The sequence below is a fragment of the Phodopus roborovskii genome, unplaced genomic scaffold (assembly GCF_943737965.1).
Source record: "Phodopus roborovskii unplaced genomic scaffold, PHOROB, whole genome shotgun sequence".
Lineage (NCBI taxonomy): Eukaryota > Metazoa > Chordata > Mammalia > Rodentia > Cricetidae > Phodopus > Phodopus roborovskii.
In genome coordinates, this window is record NW_026126636.1 from 11,452,494 (window position 1) to 11,473,139 (window position 20,646).

At 52.0% G+C, this 20,646-nt stretch overlaps 2 protein-coding genes across 2 annotated transcripts in view; one reads left to right on the forward strand and one right to left on the reverse strand.

Moving 5' to 3' along the window:
- The window catches only part of Bbc3 (BCL2 binding component 3), a 256,886-nt gene that overhangs the window by 112,870 nt on the left and 123,370 nt on the right, over positions 1 to 20,646 (reverse strand). The gene's annotated exons all lie outside the window — the stretch shown is intronic.
- Positions 502 to 20,375, forward strand: Npas1 (neuronal PAS domain protein 1). Its single transcript, XM_051206934.1, has 11 exons — positions 502 to 699; positions 1,421 to 1,656; positions 9,997 to 10,070; positions 10,291 to 10,380; positions 11,847 to 12,018; positions 14,577 to 14,692; positions 14,955 to 15,112; positions 15,431 to 15,537; positions 15,920 to 16,067; positions 17,481 to 17,575; positions 19,883 to 20,375. The coding sequence occupies exons 1-11, from the start codon at positions 578 to 580 to the stop codon at positions 20,350 to 20,352; spliced, it is 1,788 nt and encodes a 595-aa protein (XP_051062891.1). The 5' UTR covers positions 502 to 577; the 3' UTR covers positions 20,353 to 20,375.

Below are 20,646 nucleotides of genomic sequence, written 5' to 3' on the forward strand. Positions count from 1 at the left end.
TTAGCAACCGGGTCAGGTGGCGCCATCCAGGGGCTCGAATGCTTTCTGGGCAGGATTTGGGGTGGGGTCCCTCTGTCCTGCCTGCCTCCTTAGCCCAGGCTAGGAAATGAGTGCAGCTGCAGACCTGGGGAGTGGGACCCCGGGGGTGGCTTTGGGGGACGGGTCCCTGGGGTGTTGGGAGCTTTGGGGGGGGGGATGGAGCCCGGAGCGTCGGGGCCCTGGCGAGGCGCCCGCCCCGAGCGCAGCTTGGGCATGCTTGGCACGCAGCGCGCGGGCCGGTCCGATCCGTATGCGCGCCGCGTGCGCCCATTGGTATGCGGGAGCCGGCCCGGCGCGGGCGTGAGGCGGGCGCGCTGGCGGGCCGCGCGGGGGAGGCGGCGGCGGGGCACGTCCTCACCCGGAGCGCCAGGGTGGGAGCCGCGGCTTCCCAGGAAGGGGAAACTGAGGCACGCATCCAAGCCATTCCTTGGCTGGACCCCCGGGGTCCAGCACGCACTCACTTTCCGTAGACATTCTTCTCCCAGGGGACTGAGCCCCGCCTGAGACTCCGCGCCTGAATTCTCCAGTCCCCGCAGAGATGGCGACCCCCTATCCCAGAAGCAGCGGCCGAGGTGAAGTCAAGTGCGGGGGAGGCCGTGGAGCCAGCGTCCCCTGGGATTTCCTGCCCGGGTTAATGGTCAAGGCCCCGCCAGGACCCTGGTGAGCAAATCCAATGCCCCCGACCATGGCCATTCCCCCGAAGGTGTGCCGGGGGGGGGGGGGGACTTCACAGCCTTCCGGGTGAGAATTCTTACTCAGGTCAGTGCCCTGACCTTGCTCCTAGACTTTGTCACCCTAGACTGTTCCGGAGTTCGGTTTTTAGTCCCCCAGCTCCAAATTCACACCCCACCCCACCCCCGGACGTTCTCAGACGAAGAAGGCTCTGTCCTCAGCCGAGCCCAGTGGCCTGACACCTCAACTCTCTGTAAACTGAAGCAGGAGGCTCGCCAGTTCAAGGCCAGCCTGGGCAAAATAACCATGTGTCAAAAAGCAAAAACAAGAGCCGGGTGTGGTTGCGCATGCCCTTAGTCTTGGTACTCCCGAGGCAGAGGCAAGCAAATCTCTGTAAATTCAAGGCCAGCCTAGTCTACATCGTGAGACCCCAGTCTCAACAAGAAAAGAAAAAAAAATAATAAGACAGGCCTGAGGCTGAAATCCCTGGGCTCAATCCCAATAATAATAATAATAATAATAATAATAATAATAATAATAATAATAATAATAGTAACAACAATAATAGTTGTTATTATTAAATAAATAAAGACTGCCCCTAAAGCCAGCAGGGCTGTAGAATTGGCACTCAGGTCTGCCCCACTTCCTGAAGTGCGGGGACCGTGCGCCCGGGGCCCTCACTGAAGCCTCCTCCACGCCGCCCGCCCAGCCTGCAGGCGCAGCGCAAAGAGAAGTCCCGCAACGCGGCGCGCTGGCGGCGCGGGAAGGAAAATCTAGAGTTCTTCGAGCTGGCCAAACTGCTCCCTCTGCCCGGTGCCATCTCCAGCCAACTGGACAAGGCGTCCATCGTGCGTCTCAGTGTCACTTACCTCCGCCTGCGTCGCTTCGCTGCGCTGGGGGCACCGCCCTGGGGGTTGAGGGCCGTCGCGCCTCCGGCGGGCCTCGGTGAGTGCGCATGCGCATGCTGCCAAATCCTCCCCTGCCATCCCACCCCCCAGCCTTGGGGACAGGATTGAGAATGCCCTGGCCCGGCTCCTGGAGAGTCGAGTCCACCAGACCCTTGTGAGTTCCTAACTGGTGACTTAGGCTCTCTAGGGGACAAAAGTTGACATTTTTATAAACATTTGGCCTCAGTCAGAACCTGGCAACAATCCGGATCACTGGGTTATTATTACTGTTGTCTTACTATGTAGCCCAGGCTAGCGTGGGACTTGCTATGTAGACCAGGCTGACCTCCAGCTCACAGAGATCCACCTGCCTCTGCGTCCAGGGTGCTGGGATTAAAGATATACACCATGACTCAGACCCGGCTGTTGTCTGTCAGACAATGCCTCCTGTATGCTGGCCTGGCCTCAGATTCGATATGTACTAGAGGCTAGCTCTGAATTTACGATCCTCCTGCTCCATCCACTCAGTGCTGGGAATACAGGTGTCTGCCGCCACACACAGGAAAGGCTATTAATTTTGTTAGGGGAGATGAAGCGTTACTGTCACAAAAGAAGTCTCCAGCTTTAGAGTCCCTTGTCCCCAGGCCTCCACTCAACCAGTAAGGAAAAATCTCCCAACATGGGGCTGTGGGGTTCCAGGCGGCTCTGGGACCCTGGGGGCTGAATTCCCCATTTGGGCTGAGGAGGCAACCCTGTGCCTAGGGAGGACGCGAGAGAGGATGGCCAGAAAGGTTCTCCTCGGCAGCGTTAGCTGTGTGGCCATCCCCGGCCCTCAGTCCCCTCGCTCTGCAGTCCTGGATAATTGGCCCCGCCTCAGACTGACCAGAATGAAGAGCCACCAGGCCCCTGGAACTCCCTGCAGAAAGGGCAAGCCAGCCTTCAGAATGTGGCCTGTATCACCTAGTCACTCACTGAGTCAAACTCATGTGTGATGATAGACGCCATTGTGAGTGCCCGGGACCCAACAGGAAACACACTCTGCCAAAGCCTCTGCCCTGCCAGGGTGTGGCGTTGATAGTTTCTTCCCCCAGTGCTTCTGAGGTTGAAGCAGGAGGATCGCCATGACTGTGAGGCCAGCCTAGGCTACAAAGTGAGATTCTGTCTCAGACCAGAAACAAATAAGGTGAGGTATGATGGCACTTTGAGCCTGCACTCGGGAAGCAAAGGCGGGCAGATCTCTGTGGGTTTGCATCCAGCCTGTTCTTCATAGTGAGTCCTAAAGTCAGCCTGGGCTACAAGAGCTCCCGTCTCAAAAAAAGAAAAGAGATAATTAACTAATAAAAGGGGGGGGGGGGATGAAGCTGAAAGTCTTTGCCTTGGAGATGCCCATGTGATACACTAGAGAAAAAAAATATAATCTGTAATGTGTAAAAATCTAGAACTATGTAAGATGTCAACACAGACAAATATCTCATTTTTTTCTTACTTCCCACCTTTGGTTATTAATACATAGAAGTATTAGATTTTCATCATTCTGTTTTATAGGTGTTACCTGAGGTCACAGGTGAAGAAGCCCTGCCCAAATGAATAATAGGGTGTCCTTAGGGTGGGGTTGGAGAGGGTTCCTATTCCTTTCCTACCCTAATGCCCAGGGAGGGGGGAGAGAAAATAGCATTGATTAAGCCCCGCAATAAATCACCATTTAAATTTAAATAATCCGGCTTCCCAGGCGGTAATTAGGCGAATTGACTGGCGTTGAGAGAATGCGGCATTAGAGAGGCTGATTACTGTCATTACCGGCGAACAACACGTGCGCGGCGGGGGATAAACATCTTGTCTATTGTCCTGGAGCCCCAGGGAGGGAAGGGGGGGGCTGAGAGAGTCCTGACGGTGTCCAGCCCCCCAATACTTGCAGGGGCATTGGGAGGCTCCGAGGGAGAGGGGCTCACTCTGGTCACAGTGCCCTGGCCATGTCCTGGCTACTTCCGCAATGCCCACCTGTGCATGAGAAGTAACTGGTCCCGGCTGTGTGTGGGTGGCTCAACATCCTGACTCAAGGCAACAAAATCCAAAACCCTAGGCCTCTGCCAATCTGCCCTCGAATTAACTCTCTAAAGACATCTTAGGCTGGATGCCCATTGTGATTGCATTGTATAGCCCTGGGAAACTGAGGCCCAGGGAGGTATTTGCCCAGAGTCACACAGAGGGAACCTGTTGGTTTATTTTCTCTCTCTCTCTCTCTCTCTCTCTCTCTCTCTCTCTCTCTCTCTCTCTCTCTCTCTTCCTCCCCCCCCCCAGGACAGGGTCTCTCTGTAGCTTTGGCGCCTGTCCTGGAAGTTGCTTGGTCGACCAGGCTGGCCTCAAGCTCCCAGAGATGCCCCTGCCTCTGCAGCCCAACTGCTAAAGATAAAGTTGTGCACCGCCTCTGCCCAGTAAGACTTAGTCTTCAGTATATGGGTGTTTTGCCTGCTTGTCTCTCTTTACACCAACAGAGGTCACAAGAGGGCACTACATCCCCTGAAATTGGTGTTTTAGACAGTTGCGAGCTGCCATGTGGATGCTGGGAATTGAACCTGAGTCCTCTGGAAAAGCAGCCAGTGCTCCTAATCACTGCACCATCCCTTTTCCTTTCTCCTTCTCTTCCCAAGTCTCTTTAAATTATTTATCCAGTGTTCATGTACGTAAGGGATGCACACTTCTGCACGTATATGGAGAGACAATGACAGCTTGCTGGTGTGGGTTCTCTCCACCATGTGGGTCCCTGGGAACAAACTCAGGTTGTCAGACTTAATGGCAAGTGCCTTTACCTGCTGAGACATCTCACCAGATGTTGTTATTGACAAGGTCTCACTAAGTAACCCTGGCTGGCCTGGAACTCCCTATACTGTCCAGGTGGCCTTGAACTCAGAGATCTGCCTAACTCTTGTCTGTAGATTGTAAGGATTAAAGATGTGGGCTACCACCCTGGGCTTATTTTTATTATTTTTTAAAGTAGTTTTTGTTTTTTTAAAAATGTGTATGATCTCCAGGATGGTTGTGCACACCTTTAATCCCAGCACTCAGGAAGCAGAGACAGGTGGATCTCTGAGTTAGAGGCCAGCAAGTGAACAGCTAGAGCTACACAGAGAAACCCTCTCTCAACAAAACAAAACAAAAAGTCTGTGTTTGTGCCTACATACGTTTATGTGCACCGTGTGTGTGTGTGTGTGTGTGTGTGTGTGCGCGTGTGTGTGTATGTGTGTGTGTGCAGCTGCTGGAAGAGGTCAGAGGGCATCGGATCCCCAACAGCTGAAGTTACAGGTGGTTGTGAGCCATCCTGGGCGCTGGGGACCCAACTCCGAGTCCTTTGCAAGAGCAGTATGTGCTTTTTTGTTGGTTTGTTTGCCTCTGCCTCCTGAGTGTGGGATTAAAGGCGTGTGCCTCCTCTGCCCAACTTTTTGTTTGTCTATGTGTTTTTGGATGGTTTATTTTTGTCTGTTGTACATTGATTGATGTTTTTGCCTGCATGTATGTCAGTGTGAGGGTATCCAATCCCCTGCAACTTGAGTTACAGACAGTTGCAAGCTGCCATGTGGGTGCTGGGACTTGAACCTGGGGTTCTCTTGAAGAGCAGCCAGTGCTCTTAACCACAGAGCCATCTGTGTTGCTGAACCATCTCTCCGGGGAGAGAGAGAGATCTTCCACAGCTAGGATGCTATTTCAGGAGAGTGTGCCCACTGAACTGAGCCCTGAAGGAAGGAGGGGGCCAGCTGTGAGAAGGGCCAGGCAGGACTGGAGGCAGCCAAAATCCAAAAGAAATCAGCGAGGGCTGGACGGGACGAGGGGAGAATGAATTTAGGAGTCAGGGACAGCCAGGAGGTGAAGGTAGGTGGGAACAGGACTCCAGAAACTCCCAGGAGTGATCTAGACTGGCACAATACCCTAGCACCTTTTTTTTTTTTCCCAGACAGGGTTTCTCTCTGTAGCTTTGGAGGCTGTCCTGGAACTCGCTCTGTAGACCAGGCTGGCCTGGCGTCCACAGAGATCCAGTGCCTCTGCCTCCTGAGTGCTGGAAGTAAAGGCGTGCGCCACTCCAGCCCAGCATACCCTAGCACTCTTTACAGGGATGTATTAGTCACCAACTGTATACCTGGCTGTGGCCCTGGAAACAGTTGATGTGCAAAACCCGTTTCACCCTCTCTCGAGACCCATCTTACGAGCAGAGTGGATGATGGATGACATTCTCAGAACCGCACACAGAATGGCTGCTCGCAGGGCAGGACTGGGGGGCGCAGGGGGAGCTGGGGTGGTGCAGGCTTTGGGTTCCGCACCCCAGCATTGCACCAACCAGGCACAGTGCAGGTCTGTAATCCTAGGGCCCAGGAAGTGGGTACAGGAGGGTCTGGGGTTCAAGGTCATTTTTGGATGCATAGTGAGCTCCAGGCTAGCCTGGGCTACATGACACGGGAAGAAAGGAATGGGAAGGGAAGGGAAAGGAAAGGAAGTGAAAGGAAGGGAGGGAGGAAGAAAAGAGGAAGGGAGAGAGGGAGGAAAGATGAGCTGGTGGTATGTCACAACTTTGATCCCAGCACTGGGGACGCAGAGATAGGTGGATCTCTGTGAGTTCGAGTCCCGGGACAGACTCCAAAGCTACACAGAGAAACTGTCTCCAAGAAAGAAAGGAAGGAAAGAAGGAGGGAAGGGAAGGGAAGGGAAGGGAGAGGAGCTCCTGAAACTTGGTAGGGGTCTTAGCTGTCCTTCCTCTTCTGAGCTAACCTTCTCCCCTCTCCCCGCCCCATGATCCGTCTTCTACCATCACCCCCGTGTCGGCTGGCAAACGTCCATTAAATGAAGAATTATTAAGTGAATAAGTGATTTCAGGAGGGGCAGTGGGATACACCTGTGGAATGGAGGGATGGACAGGGAAGGGGCTGCGGGCAGGACCAGTGGAGAGCCATCCGTTTGGGGAGGCAGAAATGGGGGTATGAAGGCATCCGTCAGCAATCCTTGGCACACCCTGGGGATCCTTGTGACAGGGGAAGGGCCTTGTGCACCGGTCGGGGGTAGCAGGTCCCCAAGCACTCCCCCCCCATGCGCCCCATCCCAGCGCGCCCATTAATGCTGTTAATTGCAGCGTCTTGGTCTGACCTGGGCTGATCCGCGGAGAGGGAAAATGAAGGAATTAGCAAAAATGACAAGGGAAAATTGCCACAATTAGCAGGCAGCATTGTTCCTGCCTGTCACGGGGCTGCCTGGAGCTTGGGTCTCAGGGGAGGGGTCCCCATCACCCCCAACACTTATTGTTCCTGGAGATTCAGATGAGGAGGGAGCAGGAGGAACGGGTCAGATGGGGGGGCGGTCCCTGGGCTAGGGAGGACTGACTTGGGGGAGTCCTAGGGAGCACGGATGACATGTCCAACATGTCCCTGCCTAGGGACAGCAGTGATGCCACCTTTATTTATTTACTCTATCTGTTTCTCCATCATGCTAGCCAAATGCTTGGCAGCCCAGGAGCTGAAACCTTTGCAGCAAACCCACTGAGGAAACTGAGGGACAAGTGACTCCAGGTCCTCTGCTTAGCAGAAGTGTCCCCAGAGTGCTTGGACCTACCTCGTGTGGGGAGTGAGTGTCATCTTCTGCAGCAATAGTCTTTTGGATGGTGTCTGGGATCCCGGTTCTCTGACTAAGGGTTAGGGCCTGTGCCATCCAGCCTATGTCTTAGAGGAATTTATATCCCTCTGAAATTTTAAGTTTCTCTTTCTCTTTGTATATGTCTTCATCTCCTCAACACATCTCCTAAAGCTACCCTCTTTTCTGCCGTGGTATAGTATATAAAAACATCAGCAGGAGATGTAACTCAGCAGCAGCACCCCTGCCTAGAATCCCCCCCCCCCCGTGAGGGGCTGGGGTGTGGCTCAGTGGTAGAGCCCCTGCCTAGAATCCCCCAGTGAGGGGCTGGGGGCGTGGCTCAGTGGTGGAGCCCCTGCCTAGAATCCCCCAGTGAGGGGCTGGGGTGTGGCTCAGTGGTAGAGCCCCTGCCCTGAATCCCCCAGTGAGGGGCTGGGGGGGCGTGGCTCAGTGGAAGTGTATTTGCCTAACATGTACAAGGCTTTAGGTACAGCACTGAAAAAAAAAAAAAAAGTAAAAATACTGTAGTCCAGCCTGGAGGAGCATCCCTGTCAGTCTAGTTCTCAAGAAGCTAACACAGAAGAATGACACATTTTGGGCAAACCTGGGCTATTTATTGAGACTTGATCTTAAACAAACTAAAAAATGTTATGCAAAATTTACTCAGGGTAAAATAACTTTTGTTGTATTTATGTTGCTAATTATATGTGCATAAGTGTGCAGGCAGACATACTATATACATGTGGAGGTCACAGTTTGTGAGAACCAAGTCTCACTATTCACACTGATTCTGGGTATCACACTCAGATCTACAAACTTGACAGCTCATGCCTTTATCCACTAAACCATTTCAACAATCTTTGAAAAGTTTATTGATTGATTTCTACATGTGTGGGTGTTTTACCTGCATGTATGTGTGTACTACATGTGTGCAATGCCCACAGAGGCCAGCCAGAAGAGGACATCGGATTCCCCGAGACTGCAGTGACAGGGTTGTGAGCCACTGTGGAATGTAACTTCAGCAAGAGCTGAAGTGAGTGCTCTTACCCATTGAACCATCTCTGCACACACACACACTCTTGTGCACACTCACACATACACACACGTGCTTTTTTAGGCTTGGTCACACTCTCCTCACACACACATACACATACACACTCACATATACACATACATTCATACACATACACACACTATTTTTTTAGGTTTGGTCATACTCTGTATTCACACTCACACACATACACAGTCACACTCACACATACTCATTCACACACACATTCACACACACATGCACATACACACTCACATATACACATACATTCATACACACACACTATTTTTTAGGCTTGGTCACACTCTGTACTCACACACATACACACACACACACTCTTACATACACACTCACACTATTTCTTCAGCCTGGGTCACAATCTGTGCTCTGGCTGGTCTGAAACTTGCTGTGTAGACAAGGCAGTTTTAGAGTATCAAAATCACCACCATTTACTGAAGCTACAGTGTTGCAAGGGCCGTCAACACCTGTGTCCGATCATTTCCCTCACTCCCAAAGGATTCCCACAGTCATGGAGCAGCCATCTCTCCCCAGTGCTGCCAACCACAGGCCTGCTTTCTGTGGTCATGGGTTCTGGACACTCCGTAGACAACGGATGAAAAACACTGTGTGATGTTTTGTGCCTGTTTGCTTTCAGACATAGTTTTGGGATTCAAAACCTTGCATCAGGTACCAAAGCTTCAACCTTCTTCCTGGTTAGATAATATTCCTCTGAAAAATGTACCGCATTTGCTTATCCATCCCTTGGAGGATGGACATTTGGGGGGTGGGGTTGTGCTGCTCTCTTTGTGTGGGTACAGCACTCCTCACCATACTTATTTGCAGTTCATTGGGTTGTGGAGGGATTGCCAGAGGCTCACATTATATTTATTTATCTAGTTTACATTCCACCCTGAAGTGTAAGACAATCCAATTTTTTTCTAACCATTCTTTTGTTTTTCTTTGTCTTATGTTGTTGTTTTTTTAGTGCAGAGGATTGAACTCAAGGGCATGTGAATGACAGGCAAGCACTCTACCACTGAGCCACGCCCCCAGCCCCTCACTGGGGGATTCTAGGCAGGGGCTCCCCACTGAGCCACACCCCAGCCCTTCACTGGGGGATTCTAGCCAGGTGCTTTATCACTGAGCTATGCTGTTAGTTTTTAGTTTTTAAGGTAAGATTCAAGATCTCATTATGTAGCCCAGACAGGCCTTGAGTTCTTAAATCTCCTGCCTCAGCCCACCAGGTAGTTAGCTTTGTGGGCCTTCACCACCAGGCCAGTAGCCTTGGCTTAGTCAGGTCTGCGGTTTTCTGGTAACTTCTGTGTCACCAGCACTACCTGTACAGAACAGGACCTGAGAATAGCAGTACTCAAGGGCCTTTTTGGTGAATAAAAGAATGACAAGGCATTGGTGGCACATGCCTTAAATCCCAGCACTCGGGAGGCAGAGGCAGGTAAAGTTTGAGGCCAGACTGGTCTATACAGAGAGTTCCAGGACAGACTATACACAGAGAAACCCTGTCGAGGGGAAGGGTGAAAAACACCCCTCCCTTCACGGTCTGTCACTCAGTCTTGGTCTGTCTGTCCCAGCCACCTCTGCCCCATAGGGAACAGACACCTGTGTACTGGTCCTCTATGGTGCTGGGTGTTTTAAGACGGACTGGGCTCCTAACAGCTGCCCAGAACGCAGTGAGCCAGACTCACAGGCCGGCCCTGAGTTTCCTCTTCCCTCTGTCCCCAGCCCCAGGCCGCCGAGGCCCTGTGGCTCTGGTCTCTGAAGTCTTCGAACAACACCTGGGTGGACACATCCTTCAGGTGAGGTCCCGTCCTAGCCCGCTGCTCCGTGCTGCCACCCGGTGGTCGCTGTGGGAATAGCATCCATTTTCCTGAGTGCCCTCTGTGGAGAGCTGGGACGAAGGTCCCTTGTTCCTGTCCCTTCCCCCGTGGCCAGGGAAGTCCCGCATCTCAAGCCGGAGACCTAGATTTCAGAAGCCGGAGGCCCTTCCTACAGCCGCTCCGTTTCTCTCTATTCTAGTCCCTGGATGGCTTCGTGTTCGCCCTGAACCAGGAAGGAAAATTCCTCTACATCTCAGAGACAGTGTCCATCTACCTGGGTCTCTCACAGGTAAGAGCCCCCACCCACACTGGGCCTGGCTTATGCATACCCTTGCTCTCTGCTGGTATCACTGACCCCAACATGAAAGACAGCCTTCCTTGAAACCCCACAAACCCCGACACATACATGCTGGAGGGACTTGGGCAGGACCACAAGTTCACAGCCAGACAGAGCGCTTCCTAGGACCTTGTCTCAAAATTAGAAATTGGTCTGGAGATGTAGTTCTGTGGCGCAGTGCTTGCCTAGAGTCTTCTCCAATGAGGGGCTGGGCTCACTGGCGGTGTGACTCAAAGGTATATTGCTTGTGTAGCATTCCAAAGGTCCTGAGATTCAGTCCACTGTAGCTGGGGCAGGATTTGTAGCCTGGTTGATAGAATGCCTGTCTGGCATTCACAAAGCCCTAGATTAGACTCTTTCTTTACAGGGGATGGTATTGAGGCATAAACCTCTACAATAAATTATAGCATCCGGGAGGTGAACGCAGGAGAATTAGAAATTCTAGGCCACTTTAGGCTACATAAAACACTGTTTCAAAAATAATAATAATAATAACACTCCTGCGGGGCAGTGGTGGCACACACTTTTGATCCCAGCACTCAGGAGGCACAGGCTGATGGATCTTTGAGTTCAAGGCCAGCCTGGTTTACAGAGCGAGTCCCAGGACAGCCAGGGCTGCACAGAGAAACCCTGTCTTGAAAAAAAAAAAAAAAAAAAAAAAAAAAAAAAGCACTCCTCCAGAGGAGGGGACTTTGGACAAGGCTTCGTGTGTGAAAAAGTAGAAGAGATAAGCGGCGGCAGGGCGGGGGGGGGGGTCTACAGAGAGATGAAGGCTAGAGGGAGGTCAGGTCACACACCCCAAGCAGACGGACATTGGGATGGGCATGGTGGGCTTCTGAGTAAGAACTGCAATGGCCAGAAGCTTTAAAAGGGACGGGAAGGTCAGACGATCAGCGGGGGAAAGCTAGAGGAGGCACTAAAGGGAGTGGAGGAAGGGGGGATTCCTATGAGATCTCAGAGGTTCAAACTCATTAAATGATGAGTTAAAAACTGCCGAGCTTGATGCCATGTATTTGTAATTCCCAGCCTCCCAGGAGGCTGAGGCAGGAGGATCGCCACAAGTCTGAGGCCAGCCTGGGCTACCTAGCAAATCTCTCGTCTAAAAACAAAACAAAAAGAGCCATGAGTAGCAGGACACGCCTTTAATCCCAGACCTCCAGAGGTAGAGGCAGGCGGATCTCTAAATTTGAGGTCAAGGCAGTCTACATAATGAATTCCAGGAGAGCCAGAGCTACAGAGTGAGACCCTGTCTCAAAACAACAAAAGCCCTCCTTCCCTTCCTCCCTCCTTAATTTAAAAAAAAAAAAAAAAAAAGCGGGAAACTTCTAGAGAAAAACACAGGGCGAGTGTGAAGTGAACCTGAGGGCGAGCAGGCTATTGCGCTCACGCGCGCCTGCATTCTCCTCCATCTCCGATAGGTGGAGCTGACCGGCAGCAGCGTCTTCGACTACATCCATCCCGGGGACCACTCAGAGGTATTGGAGCAACTGGGACTGCGGGCTGCGACCCCGGGGCCCGCAACGCCGCCTTCCATGTCATCCTCTTCCTCCTCCTCATCTTCCTCCTCGCTGGTGGACACCCCCGAAATTGGTAATTTCCAGGAACCTTCTCCTTGCCAATACATGAAGCCTGAGGGTAGATCCTGGCATTTTTGCTTAATATACTACAAAGCAAGACTTTGTAAAACGGATTAAGCCCACTTGCGGCACTAGGCAGCCTAAACTTTCTTGGTCCCCCCAAAATGACCAAGATGCACAAAGATTTGAGCTTGCTGGTTGGAGGTGGGAATAAGACTTTTTTTTCTCCTGTGTGTTTAAAAAAATGCATTGGGTCCTAACCCCATCTCCACAAGCCAGGAGGGATGGCCTCTAAAACCCAGGCACATCACAGAGGTCAAATTAACTGCCCCAAGTCACACAGCTATTCCAGCCCAGGATTTATGTTCCTGACACCACCACCCCCGTCTGCGTGAGTGCACACGAACAGCCTTCAGGAGCTGGTTTTCTCCCTCCACTATCTGGGCCCCAAGTATCATACAAGTCAGCAAGAATATTTACCTACTGAGCCGTCTTGCCAGCAAAGTACCTAGTTCCTTCCTTGGGTAGAAATTTCCACTTTCATGACAGACAGAAGGTTGAATGGACATCACCCATAAACTCACTTTAGCTTGGAAGTGTTGGGGACCTGTGAGGGTTACTGTACTGGGTTTTGTTAACAACCTAAAGCTTGGAGGTCTGTTATATGCTGGGGCTGGGGACTAATAGAGGTTATTGACAAATGTGGGGTCCTCAGGAGAGACAGGAAGATACCATCATTGTTTCAGGAAAAGGGTTTTCTTTTTTCTCTTTGTTTTTTTTTGTTTTGTTTTTGTTTGTTTGTTTGTTTATCGAGATAGGGTTTCTCTGTGTAACAGCCCTGGCTGTCCTGGAACTCACTCTGTAGACCAGTCTGGCCTGGAACTCACAGAGATCCATCTACTTCTGCCTCCTGAATGCTGGGACTACAGGCATGTGCCTGGCAGGAAACGGTTTTGGGGGTTTTTTTTGTTTGTTTGTTTGTTTTTGTTTTTTTTCACATTGGCCAAATTTGGGGTGAGGAGGATAGCGATTCTGAAGCTGTTTCAGGATGAGGTAGGAGAGCAAAGCAGTACTTTAAAGTTTCTTCTGGGAGGGAGAAACCACACCCAAGGGATCAGGCTTAATTAATATGGCACAGAGGTAGGACAGTGAAATACCAGCCTCAGGCTATGTGACAGGGGTCACTCATGCTCTAGGGGGGGCTTGCCTGGCCTGTGGCCTGGAAAGACTGACTGCTGCTGGGCTGTCTGGACCCCTGGGTTTGTGGGGGCTGGATATGTTCATGCCTTGCCCAGGACGCTGTCTGCATAGGCCAGAGGTTCTCAACCTGAGGGCTGCAATCCCTTTCTGGGAGGATTGTTAAATGACCGTTTCACAGGGCTGGCTTAAACCATCAGGAAACACAGATGTTTACGTGACAATTCATAACTGTAGCAAAATTACAGTTATCAAGAAGCAAGGACAATAATTTTATGGTTGGGGGTCACCATACCATGAGGAACTGTATTAAAGGGTCACAGCGCTAGGAAAGTGAAGAACCATAGGCCTGGTTACCTAGAGGACCTGGGTAGGTTCTCTGAGTTTGAAGAAAGTGTCACGTGGGTGTGAATATTTTTTTAAAATTTTATTTGGGGGGGGTTTCTAGACAGGGTTTCTTTGTGGCTTTGGAGGCTGTCCTGGAACTAACTCTTGTAGACCAGGCTGGTCTCGAACTCACAGAGATCTGCCTGCCTCTGCCTCCCGAGTGCTGGGATAAAAGGCTTGAGCCAGCACCACTTGGCTGAGTGTGAATATTTTTATAAGAGCAAAATGTAGGGGTTGTTTATACTTACTCTGGACTAGCAAGTGTTAATTTTTTTCTTTGAAGAGTTGGTGTTTTAGCTAAGCTGTGGTGGTGCTAGCCTTTGATCCCAGCACTTAGCAGGCAGAGGCAGGAGGAGGTCTATGAGTTCAAGGCCAGCCTGGTCTACACAGCCAGTTCCAGGACAGCCAGGGCCACAGAGAGAAACCCTGTCTTGAAAAACACACACACACACACACACACACACACACACACACATATATATATATATATATATATATAGAGAGAGAGAGAGAGAGAGAGGGAGGGAGAGAGAGTTGGCTTTTGTTCCCCCGTTCCTTATATATCTCTAGTCTGTGACAAGGGACATAGCTATGACCACAACAGCCCTAGTCTATCTTCCCTAGGTTCACAATCCAATCGAGGAGGGACACTAGCCTGTCCCCAGGTGGGGACAACTGGTCAGACAGCCAGAGCAGGTGGCTGCTCCAGCCTGGGGTCAGACCTGATACCCTGGGGATAGAACTGAGAGATGCCTTTTTTTCAAGGCCCTAGTTAACTATGGTGGACTCTGAGCAGAAAAGGGCTCATGCGACCTGAAACCTGGCTGTGCTGTGGAGGAAGGGAGATTATTTTATCAGTGTGCCTGTGCAGCCATTAGATGTGTCTGAGAGTCTGGTGGCCTCTGTACCAGCACACTGTGAGGCTGGTTTGCAGCTGACACGAGCCATCAAAACTCTACAGTGGTCCCCTCCTGTCCCGCCCCCCAGAAACCAGCCCCTCTGAGGCATCCCCTGCCTTCCGGGTCCAGGAGCGTTCCTTCTTCGTCCGCATGAAGTCCACCCTTACCAAGAGGGGCCTGAACGTCAAAGCCTCAGGTTACAAGGTGGGTAGGCGCTGTCTCTCTCCCTTGTGTATGCCAGGTTATGCAAGGAGGCACTGAAGGCCTCCCCTGTGCCAAGGGACCTGTGGTTATCGGGTGGAACTGAGCAGTGCCTTGCTTGGCTGTGATCCTCCTGCCTCAGCAGTCCCACCCGGGGCTTCCCCAGCTACCCCCATCACTGCTGATCCTGCCTTGCCATCTCCAGCTAAGCCCGTGGTCTCAAGGGCCCTACAAGACCCCTTCCAACGACCACCGCCTTCCACAGGTCATTCACATAACAGGGCGCCTGAGGTCCCGAGCCCTGGGTCTGGTGGCGCTTGGACACACGCTGCCCCCAGCCCCGCTGGCTGAGCTGCCTCTGCACGGACATATGATTGTCTTCCGCCTCAGCCTGGGCCTCACCATCCTAGCTTGTGAGAGCAGGTACCGGGGTAGGGGTGGGAGGGCAGGTGGGCTCATTGGAAATACTCGGGGATGCGTTGGAATCCGTCAAGCCCGGGTCTTCGGGCCGGGGCAGTGGGGAATCATGGGAGAAGGGAGAGTGGGGCTGGCTCCTCTGGCTTCCCATCACTTGCCCTTTCCTTCACCCACACTGTTGTCACTGTGCCCATTTTACAGAGGGAAACCGAGACTGCAAGGGCGTAGACCCTGGAAGACGCTGGAGCCAGCCAGCTCTGCCGGCTCCCACACCACGCAGTGTCTCCAACTCCTTTCCCCCTCTGTTTTTTCTGTCTCCTCCAGAGTTAGCGACCATATGGACATGGGACCCTCGGAGCTGGTCGGACGCAGCTGCTACCAGTTTGTCCATGGACAGGACGCAACCAGGATCCGTCAAAGCCATCTGGACCGTGAGACACACTTCCATACCCTCTCCCTGCCCACCTACCACCCCAAAGGCCTGGATGCCTCCCCCCTCTGTTCCCTGGAAGTCCTTCTTCAGGGCTAACCACAGTCTCTAGTTGTACTGCAGCTCCTGGGGGCTCTGTTTGGATAGAAAAACATCAAAGAGCTTGAGCAATGGTTCATGAGGGCGGGGCAGTAAGTGGGGTATGAGGGGGGTCTCTGACCGATGCTGGGGTACCTCCGGGTCTCTGACTTTCTCTGTACCTTTCTCTGTCTTTCTCGATTCTTCCCACTCTTGCTGCCTCTGCCTGTCTCCTGCCCGTCTGCCTTGGCCCTCCCCACCCTCCCTACCCCTCTGGGCTCTCTGCTCCCTTGGGATGGATCCAGTGCTGGACAAAGGTCAGGTGGTGACTGGTTACTACCGTTGGCTGCAGCGTGCGGGGGGCTTCGTGTGGCTGCAATCTGTGGCCACTGTGGCCGGGAACGGGAAGAGTGCCGGGGAGCATCACGTGCTGTGGGTCAGTCACGTGCTAAGGTGAGAGGTGGCCCTTAGCGGCAGCCGCTCCCCATCCCAGCCAGGGCCCTCAAGGGAGGGCTCTGTAGGCATGAAATGGCCTCCCTTGGTGGACGCGGAAAGGAGTCACTGTTGGAAGGAGACCCCTGTGATGCAGGCAGGGGGAGGAGGCTCACAGTGCTCTACCGCAGGCTGACGGTGTGGGTTTGACTCTAGGGCATTGGGTAGCCAGAGCGGTGCATTGCCGTGGAGGGCACGGAGCAGATGAAGCCTGGGCTCTACAGCCCTACCTGCCCAGGGAAGGAAAGAGAGTGTATGGGGCTGGAACAGGGTCGGGAGAAAGCGGGCTGTGTGAATGGCAGCAGGACATTTTGTCTTGGGGGCACTGCGAAGATATCGAAGGTTTTGTGTCTGGAGGGGGAATCACAGGCAGATCTTCATTTCTGGAAAAAAACCTTCTTCCCGCTGGGAACTGAGTGGGGAAACAGAGAAATTGGAGAGCAAGAGAAGAGGAGGCTGGGACATGGTTTAAGAAATGCTAGGAAGCCGGGTGGTGCTGGAGCATGCCTTTAATCCCAGCACTCGGGAGGCAGGCAGATCTCTGTGAGTTCAAGGCCAGCCTGGTCTACAGAGTGAGTTCTGGGACAGCCAGGGCTACACAGAGAAACCCTGTCTCAAAAAAAAAAAAAAAAAAGCTAAAAGAGGAGGGTTGGATCCATCTGCCCCTCTGGATCCTAGAAGAGAACAGGATATTTAGAAGGAAGATACTAGGATGAACATGGCATACTTAAAGGACCCCCAGGTAATACCAAGTGGCTGACAGTGGTATAGATTTGCCCGTAGGAGGGAAAACTCAGGTGACTCAGAATATATTTTGGAGCTGGGTTTGATCCTCTAATCCCAGCCACTGGAAGGACTGATGCAGAGAAACTGAAAGTTCAAGGCCAGCGTTGGAAACTTGGAGAGATTCTGTCTCAATAGAGTGTTCAACAGTATAGCCCCTGCCTAGAATCCCCCAGTGAGGGGCTGGGGGCGTGGCTCAGTGGTGGAGCCCCTGCCTAGAATCCCCCAGTGAGGGGCTGGGGCGTGGCTCAGTGGTAGAGCCCCTGCCTAGAATCCCCCAGTGAGGGGCTGGGGTGTGGCTCAGTGGTGGAGCCCCTGCCTAGAATCCCCCAGTGAGGGGCTGGGGGTATGGCTCAGTGTAAAAGGCCTGCCTAGCACATTGGAGACTCTGGGTTTAATTGACTCTGTGTGTGTGTGTGTGTGTGTGTGTGTGTGTGTGTGTGCACGCGCGAGCAATCAACATGGAGTTAATAGGTCTGTTAGAAACTTGTAAGTGCCTCAGGGTAGTACTGGCAAATTCCATGCTGAGGATGCCTATACTCAATGCTGTCTCAAGACCTCTGGTTTTCAATGCTATCATCTTGTCCCCAGCCAAGCTGAAGAGGGCCAAACACCCCTGGATGCCTTCCAGCTTCCAGCCATGGCATCTCATAAGGATCAACCCAGCCCAGGCCCGGAGCCCACAGGTAAGCTAACCCCTTCCCACCTCTGTACCCATGAGAGACTAAGGGACCTAAGACTGCATTATGGAAGCCATTCAACATATGTGGCTATTTACATTAGCACTAAAGTTCAGCGTCCTTGGGGCAGGAGAGATGACCCCAATAGGTAAAGTGCTTGCCTGAAAGATTTAACCGTGTGAGTTTAGTTCCTCATAAAGAAAAGCCAGGTGCAGAAACACACTTCTGCATCCCAGTACTGGCCAGGTACAGCAGAAAGTCGCTGGATTGGCAAACTCAAGGTTGAATGAGAAAGTCTGTTTTAAAATGCAAAGTGAAGGGGCTAGAGGCATGGCTCAGAGGTTAAGAGCACTTGCTGGCTGGGCAGTGGTGGTGCACACTTTCAGTCCCAGAACTCAGGAGGCAGAGGCAGGCAGATCTCTGTGAGTTCAGGGCCAGCCTGGTCTACAGAGCGAGTTCCAGGACAGCCAGGGCTACACAGGGAAAGCCTGTCTTAACAAACAAAAAAGGAGCATTTCTTGCAGAGGAGTCAGGTTTGATCCTCAGCACCCACAGAGCTCAAAGCTACACACAATTCCGGTTCTAAGGGACTTGATGTCCCCTTTTGAGTCTGTGGGCACCAGGCATTCATGTGATGCACATATATACATGTATGTAAAACATCCATACAAGTAAAATAAAATAAGTCTAAATAGGGCGGAGAAGATGGCTCAGCAAATAGGAGCACTGACTGCTCTTGCAGAGGACCAGGGTTCAATTCCCAGCACCCATGCGTCAGCAGCTCACAACCGTCTGTAACTCCAGTTCCAGGGGATCTTATCATGAGATAATAAGGACATTGCGTCTGGCCTCCAGAGGCAACAGACACACATGCAGACAAAGCACTCAAACACATGAAATAAATCTAAGAAAATTTAAATAATAGTTCTCTAAAAATTAAAGGGGGGGCATGTGAGGTGGTGCACTTTTAATCCCAGCACTCAGAGGCAGAGGCAGGTGGATCTCTGTAAGTTTTAGGTCAGTCTGGTCTACATAATGAGTTCCAGGCTAGCCAGGGCTACACAATGAGGAGACCTTGCCTCAAAACAACACAATGAAGTAGTGTGTGATGGCGCACACCTTTAATCCCAGCATTCGTGAGGCAGGAGCAGGTAGGGCTCTGAATTTCGGGATGGCCAGGGACACACAGAGAAACCCTGTCTTGAAAAAAAAAAAGAACCAAACCCCCAGCCTGCCTCAAAATTAAATGTCTTAATCCTCAAATTTTCCCATGAGATTTCCAATAGTAGCAACAGGTGGACATTGGCTGTCTCTAGGGACAACACAGATGAGACATGTCAAGAACTATTTAAAGTTCTAGGGCTATGGGGAGAGGGTTCTGGAGAGTTCTATAATCTGCACAGGGCTAGCTAGGACTTCTCAGTCCAGTGGCATAGCAGGATGAATGGGTCTCAGCTATGCTGTAGGGGGCACCTGAGGTTCCTCCCTTCACTTGTGATAAACAAATAACTCTTGGTCCAGCCATGTGCCTAAGGGGGGAAACACACTGGGGTTTCGAACTGCAGGCCTGCTACACTGTGCTTACACTGCAAGATCAAGGGCTGGGGATACACACATTCCTTGAGAAGCCTCCTTCAGGGTTGGAGTGATGGTGAAGGACTATAATGCCAGCTACTGGGGAGGCTGAGATGCAGAGTTCAAGGTTAGCCTGGACAACTTATTGAGACTATGTGAACAGTAAAGAGGTATGAACCAATGGGTACAATGCTTAGTGTGTTAATGCATAAAGAACTGAGTTTGGGCCAGGGAGGGAGGGAGGGTCTCACTCACATCTAATCCCAGCACTAGGAGGCAAAGGTAGGCAGATCTCTGTGGGTTCAAAGCCAGCCTGTCTACAGAGCAAGTTCCAGGACAGCCAGGACTACACAGAGAAACCCTGTCTCAAAACTAACTTTACAGAGTTGTCCTCTTACCTGGACAAAACCTGCATGGTGGCATCTATGCTATCCCCATCATACACATACATTAATAATAACAATAGTAATAGAAGACCACCAATGTTGATGTCCCTTCTCCACACACACTCAAAGAACGCTTAGAATCTGCTTCAACAGTAGGAGGTCTGGGGAGAATCCATCATCGGGGGACTAAGGGACTTGGTTTAGTGGTAGAGCCCCTACCTAGAATCCCCCAGTGAGGGGCTGGGGGCGTGGCTCAGTGGCAGAGCTCCTGCCTAGAATCCCCCAGTGAGGGGCTGGGGTGTGGCTCAGTAGTAGAGCTCTGCAAAGAATAAAAATAAATTATCTTCTTTAGAGGAAGAGCCTCCAGTTGACCCGAAGCAGGCTGTCCCAGTGGACCAGGACAAGGACAAGGACCCTCAGGCCAGAGGCAAATGCATCAAAGTGGAGCCTGGTCCGAAGGAAGCTAGAGGCTCAGAGGACAGTGGAGAGGAGGAACTCTCAGACCCTCCAGCCCCACCTCGGCCAGAATTCACTTCCGTCATCCGGGCAGGGGCCCTGAAGCATGATCCAGTACTGCCGTGGGGCCTAACAACTCCCGGGGACCCCTCGCCTGCCCTCCTTCATGCAGGCTTCCTGCCACCGGTGGTGCGAGGCCTGTGCACACCAGGCACCATCCGCTATGGCCCTGCAGAGTTGAGCCTGATGTATCCACATCTGCACAGGCTGGGCCCCGGTCCCACACTCCCAGAGGCCTTTTACCCTACGCTGGGCCTGCCCTATCCAGGGCCCACCGGTACTAGGGTACAGCGGAAGGGAGACTAAGAAGCCAAACCTGGGGCATATATCAAGGCCTGGAGTTTTCCTTAAAAATTAAACACCACTCCCTGAGCGGTTCCATTCCCAGGGACCCTGCATGATTGCTTATCCTTGACCCTTTAAATTCTTTATTTACTTATCTGTTTAATTGTTTGGGGGGGGGGAGGCGGGTTGCGGGTGTGTTACGGTGTGGCAATTAGTTCTTTTCTTCTACCACGTGGGTCCTGATTATCACGCCCAGGTTAGCAGGCTTGGGAGCAAATGCCTCTACGAAATGAGCCATCTTGCCTCTTTCTTAGA